Source organism: Cajanus cajan, chromosome 6 (genome assembly GCF_000230855.2).
Source record: "Cajanus cajan strain Asha chromosome 6, NIPB_CcT2T_4, whole genome shotgun sequence".
Classification (NCBI taxonomy): domain Eukaryota; kingdom Viridiplantae; phylum Streptophyta; class Magnoliopsida; order Fabales; family Fabaceae; genus Cajanus; species Cajanus cajan.
In genome coordinates, this window is record NC_138522.1 from 10,455,658 (window position 1) to 10,467,800 (window position 12,143).

General features: G+C 32.8%; 2 protein-coding genes across 3 annotated transcripts; both read right to left on the bottom strand.

Moving 5' to 3' along the window:
* Nucleotides 1-723: 723 nt before the first annotated feature.
* Nucleotides 724-4,188, bottom strand: LOC109790894 (uncharacterized). 2 transcript variants are annotated; one of them, XM_083076706.1, is made up of 7 exons: nt 4,045-4,188; nt 3,832-3,891; nt 2,736-3,138; nt 2,512-2,647; nt 2,139-2,414; nt 1,962-2,066; nt 724-1,345 (listed from the first exon to the last, which is right to left on the bottom strand). In XM_083076706.1, the coding sequence occupies exons 3-6, from the start codon at nt 2,879-2,881 to the stop codon at nt 2,022-2,024; spliced, it is 603 nt and encodes a 200-aa protein (XP_082932832.1). In that variant the 5' UTR covers nt 2,882-3,138; nt 3,832-3,891; nt 4,045-4,188; the 3' UTR covers nt 724-1,345; nt 1,962-2,021. The 2 variants fall into 2 exon arrangements, with proteins under 2 accessions (XP_082932832.1, XP_082932833.1); XM_083076707.1 differs by having other exon boundaries at nt 4,039-4,160.
* A 4,674-nt stretch (nt 4,189-8,862) lies between these two features.
* Nucleotides 8,863-10,008, bottom strand: LOC145958549 (uncharacterized). Its single transcript, XM_083076053.1, has 3 exons — nt 9,453-10,008; nt 9,202-9,316; nt 8,863-9,151 (listed from the first exon to the last, which is right to left on the bottom strand). The coding sequence occupies exons 1-3, from the start codon at nt 10,006-10,008 to the stop codon at nt 8,863-8,865; spliced, it is 960 nt and encodes a 319-aa protein (XP_082932179.1).
* Between the last annotated feature and the right edge of the window lie 2,135 nt (nt 10,009-12,143).

Consider the following 12,143-nt stretch of genomic DNA (forward strand, 5'->3'; position numbering starts at 1 on the left):
CACAAAATAAATTAGTGACGGAATTTGTGACGGAACTGATTTTGTCACAAAAATTAGCGTCACAAAAATTAGCGTCACAAAATATTTAGTAACGGATAATTTCAGTCCGTCACAATTAGTGACGGAATTAAGGCATCACAAATAATATATTTTTCGTCACTAATTTCTAATAATAAATGTTCATAAATTAATAAAAATTCGTCGCAATTTGTGACAACCTCTAACTCCGTCGCAATTTGTGAGAGATTAAATCCGTCGCAAATTTGTGAGGGATATATATCTTATTACACAAGTGGAGAGGGATGTGTGTCCGTCACAAATTGTGATGATGAATAAAATCCGTCACAATTTGTGATGAATAAAATCCGTCACAAATTGTGATGAATAAAATCCGTCACAATTTGCGATGAAGAAAATCCATCACAAACTGTGATGAATAAAATCTGTCACAAATTGTGATGAATGAAATCCGTCACAAATTGCGATGAATGAAATCCGTCACAAATTGCGAATTATTGATCTTATAAAGAACTTTTTTCGTAAATTTGTGAAGAATATGTTTTTCTCCTGTAATTGTGATATAATTTTTTTAATTATGAATATAACAAATAATTTATTAATTAATCCAAACAGTTGAATTTATTGTCTATTTATTTAAAAAATTAACAAAATAAATAATTAAGAAAAATTTCTCAATTCTATAAAAGCATGTAAACACGAATATAAGAAAGTCAAGCATACCATAGATACAAATAACACCAAATATAACAAAGTTTAGGACTTTAGTTGATCCCTAATGTATGATAAGTACTATAGTAAAACTTAAACATAACAAAGTATAAGTTTAAAGCATAGTAAATATTAATAATAGTAAAAGATAATGCATCCCTAAACATTTATATCATGATCATCATCTAACTCATTATCATCAGATTGTATAGTGTTAGCATCATGTGTAGGAGGAGGTTGGGGAGGACGAGAAGATTGAGAAAACATCTCCATAAATTGCTTCAGTTGCTCACGAACCAACCGAGACTCTTCCTGTGAAGCACAAATCAAATCTGCATGGCTTTGCAATTGTTCTTTCAATGTTTTGTTTTATTCAGACAAATTTGAAACAAGATTTTTCATTTGTTCATACTTAGGATTTGAGATACCATCTAAGAATGTAGAAGAAGAAGGTTTATACTTCCCAGCCTCTGAACCTAAACCAAATATTCTTTCTTTATTATTCACACCACCAACAACATCATAGAAAATACTATTTTCAGATTGCATACTAGAGGCAGCATGATCTCCCGATAATTGTTGTGACTCTTTCAGATAACCGTCTTTCATACTCATTCTATAAAAAGAAAAGTAAGAAACAAAAGTATATAAACATTAATGACAATAGAAGATCTCATGAATGTCATGAATGATGCAGAGAGTCATGCAAGAAGAACACACAAAAATACTTAGTAAAAAATCTAAGATGTAACTTATAAGCAACATCACTAGATAAGTATGAATTCCAATGAAATTAGTAACTTGTAAACCTAGATACAACACCACATACACATGAATCTCATTGAATTTAGCAATTAGTAAACTAAGATGTAGAGATGGTGACACTTCACATTGCATGAAACTAAAATTGAGTACAACCAATAAGGTGAAATGATTCTATGTTCACATAATTCACTAAAAACTTCAAATCATATAAAAAATTACATACTATAAAATGGTATGGCTTGCAATTTTGAGACCATTGACTGTAACCTATCTTAATATGTTAAGTCGACAGTGCAGGACAGAACATGACAACTTTCACAGTATCATAACCATTGTTGAAACATAACCATTATTTTCTCTCTAATATAACCATTATATGTCAAGTCTTGCAAACATAATCTTTGTTATCTCTCTAATAGAATCAATCAACTTCTTCATAATTCAATATATATAAAATTATAACTTACCGCTATCCTTTCTGCCTTGGAAGACACCCATCTATTCCCGTTCGCTAACTTATGGGTCTTTTAGAATAGGTCCCAACATGTTGGAGTCATATTTGTAGATATTTTCTGAAGGAACAAAAAGTAATCTAGTTTAATTTTAAATTTTGCTCCTTAAAAGAATAAGTAAATATTACTTACCAATCTCTTAAAATGCTCAAAAGTAGGAATGGATCCTCCGGTATGCAATGAACCATTAGAAGAATTTCTATTATTAGTATTAGTCATTGACTTTTGTTTCCAATTCTCATCATTCCATTTCTGTTCAAGTTCTACACGTTTTTGCTTTGGAATCCAACTCCCTAGATCAATGCCTCGTCGCACCCTATACATAGCATTTAAAAGCCCTTCAGATGCTTTATGGTCAAATTCTCTTCTTATTTGTGCATCATGATCAGACAGCCACTTGAACTTTCTCTACATCAAAAATTTATAAAATTTTATTTAAACAATGTGCAATTTCATGCAATGAAAAATATAAAATGGTTATTATAATATTTATAGTTCTTTATACCTGAAACTCTTCAAACCACATGTTTTCCACACCTTCATTAGTGCTTTTAACCTCTCCATATGATTCCCATGACCCTTCAAACTTCCCTTTGATTATTCTTGAAATTTCACGGGTAGGGTGAATTGGTGGGTCAAATCTATAAAAATAAAATAGAAAAACTAAAATAACTTATAACACGAAACATGTTTATATTGATCTAAAAGAAAAGAATTATTAATACTTACGTGTTTTGTGGACCTGGACGAATCCAAATACGTCCATCAGAGTCTACACTTCCAATTTCTAAAGATGGATCAATAGAGGATGATGATCCAACAATTGGACAACCAGTAGCATCAATGGAGGGATTTGTCTGTGGTGTTTCAGTCATATTTGGGGATTGTGTTAAAGAAACATGAGGGGTAGGTATAGACTGGTTAGTTTGAGGAACTAAATGAGGTTGGGAAGTGGAAGTAACATGAGGGGTAGGTGTAGCTTGGTTACTTTGGGGAGTTGTAGGTGTGTGGGAGGTGGAACCATTTGTAGGTTGTGTAGTACAATGAGGGGGTTCTCCAATAGAACGTGTTGGCTGAGAAGTAGAAGGTGGTGGCACAATGGTGGTACCTCTAACAGAATAAGATGATGAAACTGGGAGAAAACAAAAGGTGACCAATAAATTAGAATGATTAAATCAACAGCACAGTTATCAATCTTGGAAAGTGGCACATGGCAGCCGACCCTAAAAATAATGTGGTGTAATAGTGCATAGTGGAATGACCATTATTGTGATATTTTATAAACAGAGTAAGAGTATACAATAATTTATTTATACTATATACATATAATTGCTAAATAATTAAAAAGAAAGCTACTAAATATTCATAATTAACAATAAAAAGAAAATAAACACTAGAATGTGGCTGGAAACAAACAGAATGAAGCCAGCAAGAGAAGAGAAGGTCACAAACACCAGAAAAGGGTTACAGTCACTGGAAAATTGACAGAGAAAATTTATAATTTAATGAGGATAAATTGGTAATGAAAACCAAAACTAATCTACCCAAAAATGCATTATAGGAAGAAATATTGAAGGGTGGGAGGGCTTTAGATGATACACACCACTTTACCCTTCCAAAATTTATAGTGAGGGTCAGACCAAAGGGCATTCTTCTAGACTTCCAGAAAACACTATCATAGAGAAATATGGAACTAGAACATGCTAATTTCAATAGTCTTAGAGAAATGCCAACTATTCCATCATACCATGATAATCGGTAAACCAACTAACAAACCATAAAGTTGACACCAAAATATCTATCTTAAAGGTGGAACATGACTCACTTCCTCCGGTAGAAGACGGAACAATTGACGATACTTTTCACTCTTCAATACGTCCGGAGACTGTAACAAAAACAAAACAAAACAATCACAATCACAGAAGTAATATAACATAATCAACAAGACGTTGAGTGAGGAAGAGAATGGAATAGAAAGACGTTGAGTGAGGAAGAGAATAGAGAGACATTTGGGAATGGGAATTGTGGAAACCTTAACCTTAGGAGGGGCGTCGGATGTGGGATCTGGTGCAGCGAAGTCCTAATTTTTTCGGGAGAAAGAGCGAAAATGATTTCCAGCAGGCACCCTAATTTTTTCATCCTTCACGGACGGGTTTGGGACTCTAATAGACAAAGGATTTTGTTTTATTATTTGTTCTCAGAATTTTTTAACAATATTTTTTTAAACAAATTTTACATTAACTTATTACCTATAGTCATTTTTTAACTAAGTTATTTAATTTTAGTTTTTACAATGATTTTTTATATTATTTTTTATACTGAATTTAAATTTATTCAACTTATTAAAAATCTAAATTTAAGATACCTCTATTTGTCAAATTCATTTCTTTTATATAAAATAACATAAATATAAATTGTCGTTTCAATAATTTTTAAATTCATTTTTAAAAATTTAAATATATAATCATATTTTATTATAAATTCAATTTTAAAATTAGCCTAATTTTGAATTTTGAAATTTATATAATTTTTATGGGTTTTTTAATTACAAAAATTCAAATAACTAAATTTATGTTATTTTTAATATTTTATTTGGAAATTTGATTTCTTTTGAGTTTTTTCCAAAAAAAAATCTACAATAAATTATTACGTTTAGTCATTTATTTGGAAATTTGATTTCTTTTGAGTTTTTCCCAAAAAAAAATCTACAATAAATTATTACGTTTAGTCATTTTTTTTAATCTAAATCATGTTTACTCGTTTTTAAAAAAATCAATTTAAACTTATTTATAAATTAAATAAATATAAAAGAAATACAAAGGTTTTGGTGTCCACTTTATTAAAAAATAATCTCCAGTAGTAGTTTTTTTGGTTATCCAATTTTACAATTTTGTTTGTTTTTACAATAAAAATAAGACATAATTTAAACATATTGGATTTATATCTTAATACTTTCATTGATTTGTTACTAATGGAAGGATGATTACTAATGGTTCTTTGGCTTAATGCTTAAAGCATAATAAGAAAAACTAAAATTGAAAAGTATATACACTTCATGAGTTTCATCTTCAAAAAGATGAAAACACTTGCAAAACTTTTGTGTGAAATAAGAGAAGGTTGTACAAGTCAATTATTGTTACTAATCATCATTGTTATTATTTATCCACTTATACCTCACTTCACTTTGTTCAATGATTTTTCATTTTTAAATAAGTATGTTTAGGTGCACTCATTTTCACTACACTTCTTGTGTGTTCTTATCAACAAGTGTATTCCTGTCAAAGTCATGGTTGAGCCAAGTACTATAGTACATATAAAAATTGATTCATTAGAGTGTGAGATTGTTTCTCAAAATTTGTTAGATAGGAATCATTGTACGAGGGTTTCAAGGTTTCTTATTTTCTTACTTCTTTTCCTTGATTTAGGAGCAATTAAAGTTAAAAAAAATAATAAAAAACTTGTAAATTATTCTTATCACTTTTAAATCTAAATTAGATTAATTTATAAGTTGGTTTTTAAACATAAAAATAAAGAAATTAAAATATATTATTTTATTAACATAAAATAAGAAAATTTTAATTTTTTAACTAAAAATTTAAATTTTAAAATTAAAAAATTATGAAATTAGAAAGACATTTTTCAATAAACAACTTTTTTTTAATTTCACAAGTTTGTTAATTTTAAATATTTTTAATGAATGTCTTAATTTCTTATGCTCAAAATTGACAATTTTTTATTTAATTAAATGAATTTCATAATTTTTTCAGTCCTTTAATGAAAAAATTATTTTTAATTTTATAATTTTTTTTAAAATTTTTTTTGACATATTTTCTTTAATTATGCACAATTCTTATATATAACAGTTTCATAAATAATTTTTTTTTTGGTAAGAGGGGTGGCTTAAAAGCCCAACACAAAAAAGGAATCAGAAAACACCTAGCTTATCAACAGCTAGCAAGGGATGTAAGAAATCAAGAGGAGAATTATAAATAATAGACTCCTCTCCTAGCCAGGTTCTGTTTCTTGCTAATTTATCCGCCACTACATTAGCTTCTCTAACAATGTGGGAACAGGAAAAGGTAGTGAAGCGTATAGCTAGGTCTTTAATGTCATGGACGAGCTCGTGGCAAGGATGGTCTCTATCACAACCTTCTTCTATCAATCTAACTGCCTCCACGGAGTCTGTTTCAACTAGCACTTGCCAGCCTAAGTTATGAGCTTGAATCATACGAATCCCTTGAAGTATAGCCCATAATTCAGACTGGATAACCGAGCATTGTCCTAGAGCTCTTGCAAAGGCAATAATGAATTTGCCCTCTGAATCCCGAACAACTCCTCTGCAGTAGCCATGGTCGTTATTGGCTACCACTCCATCCCCATTAAGCTTAATGTACCCTGCTGGGGGGCACCTCCAGACTCCATCAGAGTGGTCGGCTGCGTGATCAATCCCTGTGACTAAACATGGTGAGCCCGAAGTAATCGATGAAACTTTAGCTCTTATCTCCGAAGCCACTTAGTCAGCTGAGATAGAAGAATTATGGAAGATGAATTTGTTTCGACGATGCCAAATAGAATCGAGGGTTACCGCGAACGTGGTCAACCAATCTACAGCTCCTAGACGTCTCTTTGACAAGTTAACCATAATCCAATTCTGAATACTTCTGATTGTTGAGTTGCCTGCTGTGCTTCCTCCAGGAATTTTGTTCCAAACTTCTCTTGCAAAAGGACAATCTCGCAACACATGGATACTATCTTCTATCCCCTGTAAACAAATAGGGCATGTAGGGTCTGGTCCTAAGTTCCGTTCAAATCGGGCTAGGTTAGTTAAAAGGCTGTCGTGCACCACCCGCCAAAGAAAAGTGTGAATCCTCTCCAGGCCAGTCCATTTCCACACAACTCTGAAAATCGGGGGTCTAACGTTCCCGAGACACGTAGAGGTTACTTCATAGGCCGACTTAATTTTAAACTCACCATCAAATGTAGGGCCCCATATTATTTCGTCAGGTTCATCCTCGTTCCCAATGTGTTGGTCCCTAATTGTTTCTAAAGTCGTAACTGGAAGAAAGGCTTGAAGGTGCTCGATGTTCCAAGCCCCTTGGGACGTTCTGTAGCTCCTAACAGTTCTCATGAGTTCTGCAGGTGGTACAAAGGTTAAGGCTTTTTGAATAATCGAGGTGTGAGACGGTAGCCACGCATCATACCAAAATCTAGTGGATTGACCATTCTTCACTCGCCAGCAGATATGAGGTGTTACAAAGTTCCAAGTAGCACATATCCCCTGCCACAAATTCGACATTTTGTTTTTCTTTCCCACTTGGGGTATGGCTCCTTGGGGGCACTTATATTTAGATCTTACCACTTGAACCCAGAGTTTGTGAGGTTCTGTTATCAAGCTCCAGCAGTTTTTCATCATGAAGGATGTGTTAACATTACGTATAGACCGCAATCCCAACCCGCCATATTCCTTAGCCATGCAAACCTTATTCCAGCCAATTGCATGGAATCTTCTGTTATTTCTACTTCCTCCCCATAGAAAGTCTCGACATATACGATCTATCTCATCACACGTCCTCCGTGGAAGGTAGACAGATTGCATGGTATACGAAGGAATGGCTGAAAGCACCGATTTACACAACGTGAGTCGTCTTGCAAATGAGAGAGCAGAGGTTTTCCAACCACTTAATTTTCTACTTACACGCTCTATCAAGCCTTGGTAGTCACGGTGGCATACTCTTGAATGATGGGCAGGTATACCTAAGTATTTCCCAAGGTTTTCTGTGCGCTGGTAGCCAAAAGCCGAGCTGATCTCTTCCCGAATAGAGTGATTCACATTTTTTGAAAAATAGATTCTGGTTTTTTCCAGACTCACCTTTTGACCAGAACTGGCACAAAAGAGGTCCAAACACGTTTTTATGATCTCGACTTGGTTTATGGATGCTTCCGCAAATAAGACTAGGTCGTCAGCAAAGGCCAGATGTGATAAAGGCGGTCCATCTCTAGATAATTTAATTGGTTTCCATTGATTTGAATTAACTGCTGCTCAGATAAGTTGGAATAAACGTTCCATACATAAAACGAAGAGGTACGGAGAAATTGGGTCACCTTGGCGAATTCCACGAGAAGGAGTAAACTCCTCAAGAGCTTCTCCATTCCAAACCATGCGCAATCTAGGAGATGATATGGAGGCCCATATAAGGTTCACAAAGGTTTGGGGAAGACCTATATCCTGCAGTGTGTCTTTTATGAAATTCCACTTTAGTCTGTCATACGCTTTCTCAAGATCAATTTTAATAGCCATCCACCCTTTGTTTCCCAACTTGTATCTCATGGGGTGAATAACTTCTTGGAAGATGATTATGTTATCTTTGCTATGCCGGTGAGGAATAAAGCTGCACTGGTTAGGGTGAACTAATTTTCTGATCACTTGTCCTAATCTTTGAGCAAGGACTTTGGTCAAAATCTTGTAGGAAACATTACAAAGACCTATAGGTCGCGTTTGTTTTAAGTGAGTTACTACATCTTCTTTAGGAATTACAACAATTAAGGTTTCGTTGATATCTTCCACCTTCTTAGGATCTTTTTCGATTTCATGAATAAGTTGGAAAACAGCAGTGCCCACAGTGTTCCACTGATTCTGATAAAATATTGCCTGTAATCCATCTGGGCCAGGAGCTTTAAGGCCTCCCATGCGTTTGACTGCAGTGAGTATCTCATCGTCTCTAATAGGAGCACCAATAAAACTTATCTCGTCATGCCTTAGTTGAGGGAATGCACTTGATAGGCAGAAGGGTTCAACTTCTCCTGTATCAGTGAATAAATTTCTGTAATAGCTCGTAACTAAACTTTCCAGCTCTTCCTATTCTGTAACCCACTCATCATTATCATTCTTGAGCTTCAAAATCCTGTTTTTCCTCCTTCGTACTATTGTTGCTCCATGAAAATAGCGCGTGTTTTTATCCCCCAGCTTTAACCACTTGCAGCGTGATTTCTGAAACCAAAGAATTTCCTCCCGTTTAAGGACAAGATCCAATTCTGCCCATAACTCAACTTGTAGCTTTTCCAAAAAATTGTTGGGGCCACGTAGAAGCTCACGAGTGATCCCTTGCAGTCGTCTAAGTAGTCTCCTCTTAAGATAGAAAATATTCCTGAACATAGTTTTATTCCACTCTATTAAGGAATGCTTCATATGATTAACTCGTTAATTCCAAGCTTGGTGGACATTCCATTCTCATCGCATGATATCAGAAAATCCATCATGGGTAAGCCAGGCAGCTTCAAAGCGAAAGGGTCTTCTAGTGGGACGTTCAGACCTATCGGGATGCAGTTTCAACAAAATGGGGGAATGATCTGATTTCAACGGATTTAGATGAGAGAGAGTTGCCTCAGGGAATAAAAGGCGCCAATCATAGGACGCCAAAGCTCTATCAAGTCATTCAAATAGTCTACCTCGACGCCATGTGAAAGGAGCACCAATAAATCCCAAGTCTACCAGATTGCAATGGTTGACCCAGTCGCGAAATGCATTATCTCCTCGTATGCAAGAAGTACCAACTCCCCCTACTCTTTCATGAGAATAAAGAATAGCATTAAAATCCCTCATAACCATCCAAGGGCCTTCTGTTTGGTCTACAATGCCACATAAGTCTCTCCAAAGATGCACCCGACCCTGAGGGTGAGGGCTTGCGTAGACCATAGTGCAAAACCAAGTTGAATGCTCAGCTTGGATCTGGAGATGAATAAAATGATTGGATTGCTTTAAAACTTCAACATGCCATCTCCTTGAATCCCACAAGCACCATAATCCCCCTGCATGTCTCTGTGCTTGTATCATACAACATTTATCAAGATTAATTCTACGTACTACCTTTAGTGCATTATCACCACTAATATGCGTTTCCATAAGGACAAGTAGCCCAATATTGTATTCTCTAATGATGTCGTTCATTAAAGTTGAGAAACCACGACTTCCAGCTCCCCTACAATTCCAGCTTAAACAATTCATGAGGACATGTTGGGGTTGTTTGGATTTGAAATCCCTTTCGGCTCGTCACAATCCTTCGCACATAAGCCAGGGGCGCTAGGAGTATTATTCATGTTGCTATACGAAGGGTCGAGATGCAATCTCATTGCATTCGCAAAGGCCTGAGTTTCGGCATCTGGTAAAACCACCTGGGATAAGGTATTTTCCATGAAACGATTAGAGTTTGACATAGTCTCTATGTTCCGTAGACCCTCAAGAACTTTTCTGGAATTTTCTTGTTGATCCATGGCTTTGAAAAAGGGTCTAGCGGTGTTTGAGTTTGTGACTGCTGGTCTGGGATTCAACGTTAATATTTTAGTCCTATGGTTTTCCTCAGCTAGACGATTCTTTTCTAGCTTACTCTGCCCTATTTTTAATTTCGTTTGCCCTCCATTAGAATGGCTGCCATGGCCTGGTGCAGGTTGAGGATTTTTCCCCGCCTTGGGGTTTCGAATTCTAGTTATTTGTCTCGTGGCCGGGGCGTTAGAATTGTACTCATCCACATGCATGGGTTGCATGGGAGTTTCTACGTGAATAGTCTCTGGAGAGAGGAAACCCTCATCTTGCTGAGGTGGCATCATCAAAGTATTATGGGGTTGGTCACTACAAGAAAAATACAAAATAGCGACCGAAATTAGCGACCGAATTTTATCGGTCGCTATTTAGCGACCGAATTAGCGACCGATTAAAATAGCGACCGATTTAGCGACCGAAATTTATCAGTCGCTGTTTAGCGACCGATTTAGCGACTAGAATTTTTCAGTCATTTTAAAAATAATTATCAAAGAATATTTAATTCGATCGCTAATACTGAACTTTTGAATTTTTTAGCGACCGATTAAATTTCGGTAGCTAAATTTTTTTTATTAAATTTTGAACCAATGTGACTTTCCCACATTTTTCAACTAAAATTACAAAGCTAGGATTCGATCCCTGGTTGTGGGGGTTATGAGCCAGCAGCCATACCGTTATACCAACTTGATTTCTTAGTATTTTTGGGAAAGTAATATGTATATAATACAGAAGCTTATAATTTTTATTATCTTATAATTTAATATTGGATTTCTTTTGATTATAAAACATAGTAAATAAAATCTAAAATTTGTATTAGTTTCTTTGATAAAAATATTTAATTAATTTTAATATATAATAAATCTAATAACAAAATATTTATTTGGATTTGAGTTATAATTATTATAATCTTTTTGATTTAATATTAGATATCTTTTGATTATAAAATATAATAAATAAAATCTAAAATATGTAGCAATATCTTTATACAAATATTTAATATCAAAATATTTATTATAATTTTAATTATGATTTTTATAATCTTTTGATTTAATACTGGATTTCTTTTGATTATAATATTTTAATGTGTTTTATTTGAAATACCAGTTAAAATATTTTATTATCTTTTTATTTTAATTTATTATAAAATAATTAGAATATTTAATTTAGTATTATTAAAAAATAACCATTATAAGATTTAGTTTATTTAATTTCATTATTTATTATAATACTTTTAGTCATTGTATTGATAAAAAAAATATTTTTAATTAAAATATATTTAAAAATTTTAGTTAATTTATTATCATTCACTTACTTTATTAAAAAGTGATAAAATATAATTTATTTTCAATTAATTTAATAAATAAAAACTTTAAAATATATATTTAAAATGTGTAACAATTTCTTAAATATAAATATTGAATTAATTTTAATATATACTAAATTTAATATTAGAAAATTTATTATGATTTTAGTTATATTTTTTATTATCTTTTAATTTAATATTGGATTTCTTTTGATTATAAAATATAGTAAATAAAATATAAAATCTGTATCAGTTTCTTTGATAAAAATATTTAATTAATTTTAATATATAATAAATTTAATATCAAATTATTTATTATGATTTGAGTTATAATTATTATAATCTTTTAAATTAATATTAGATATCTTTTGATTATAAAACATAATAAATAAAATCTAAAATCTGTAATAATTTCTTTGATACAAATATTTAATATCAGAATATTTATTATAATTTTAGTTATGATTTTTATACTCTTTTGATTTAATGCTGGATTTCTTTTGATTATAATATTTTAATA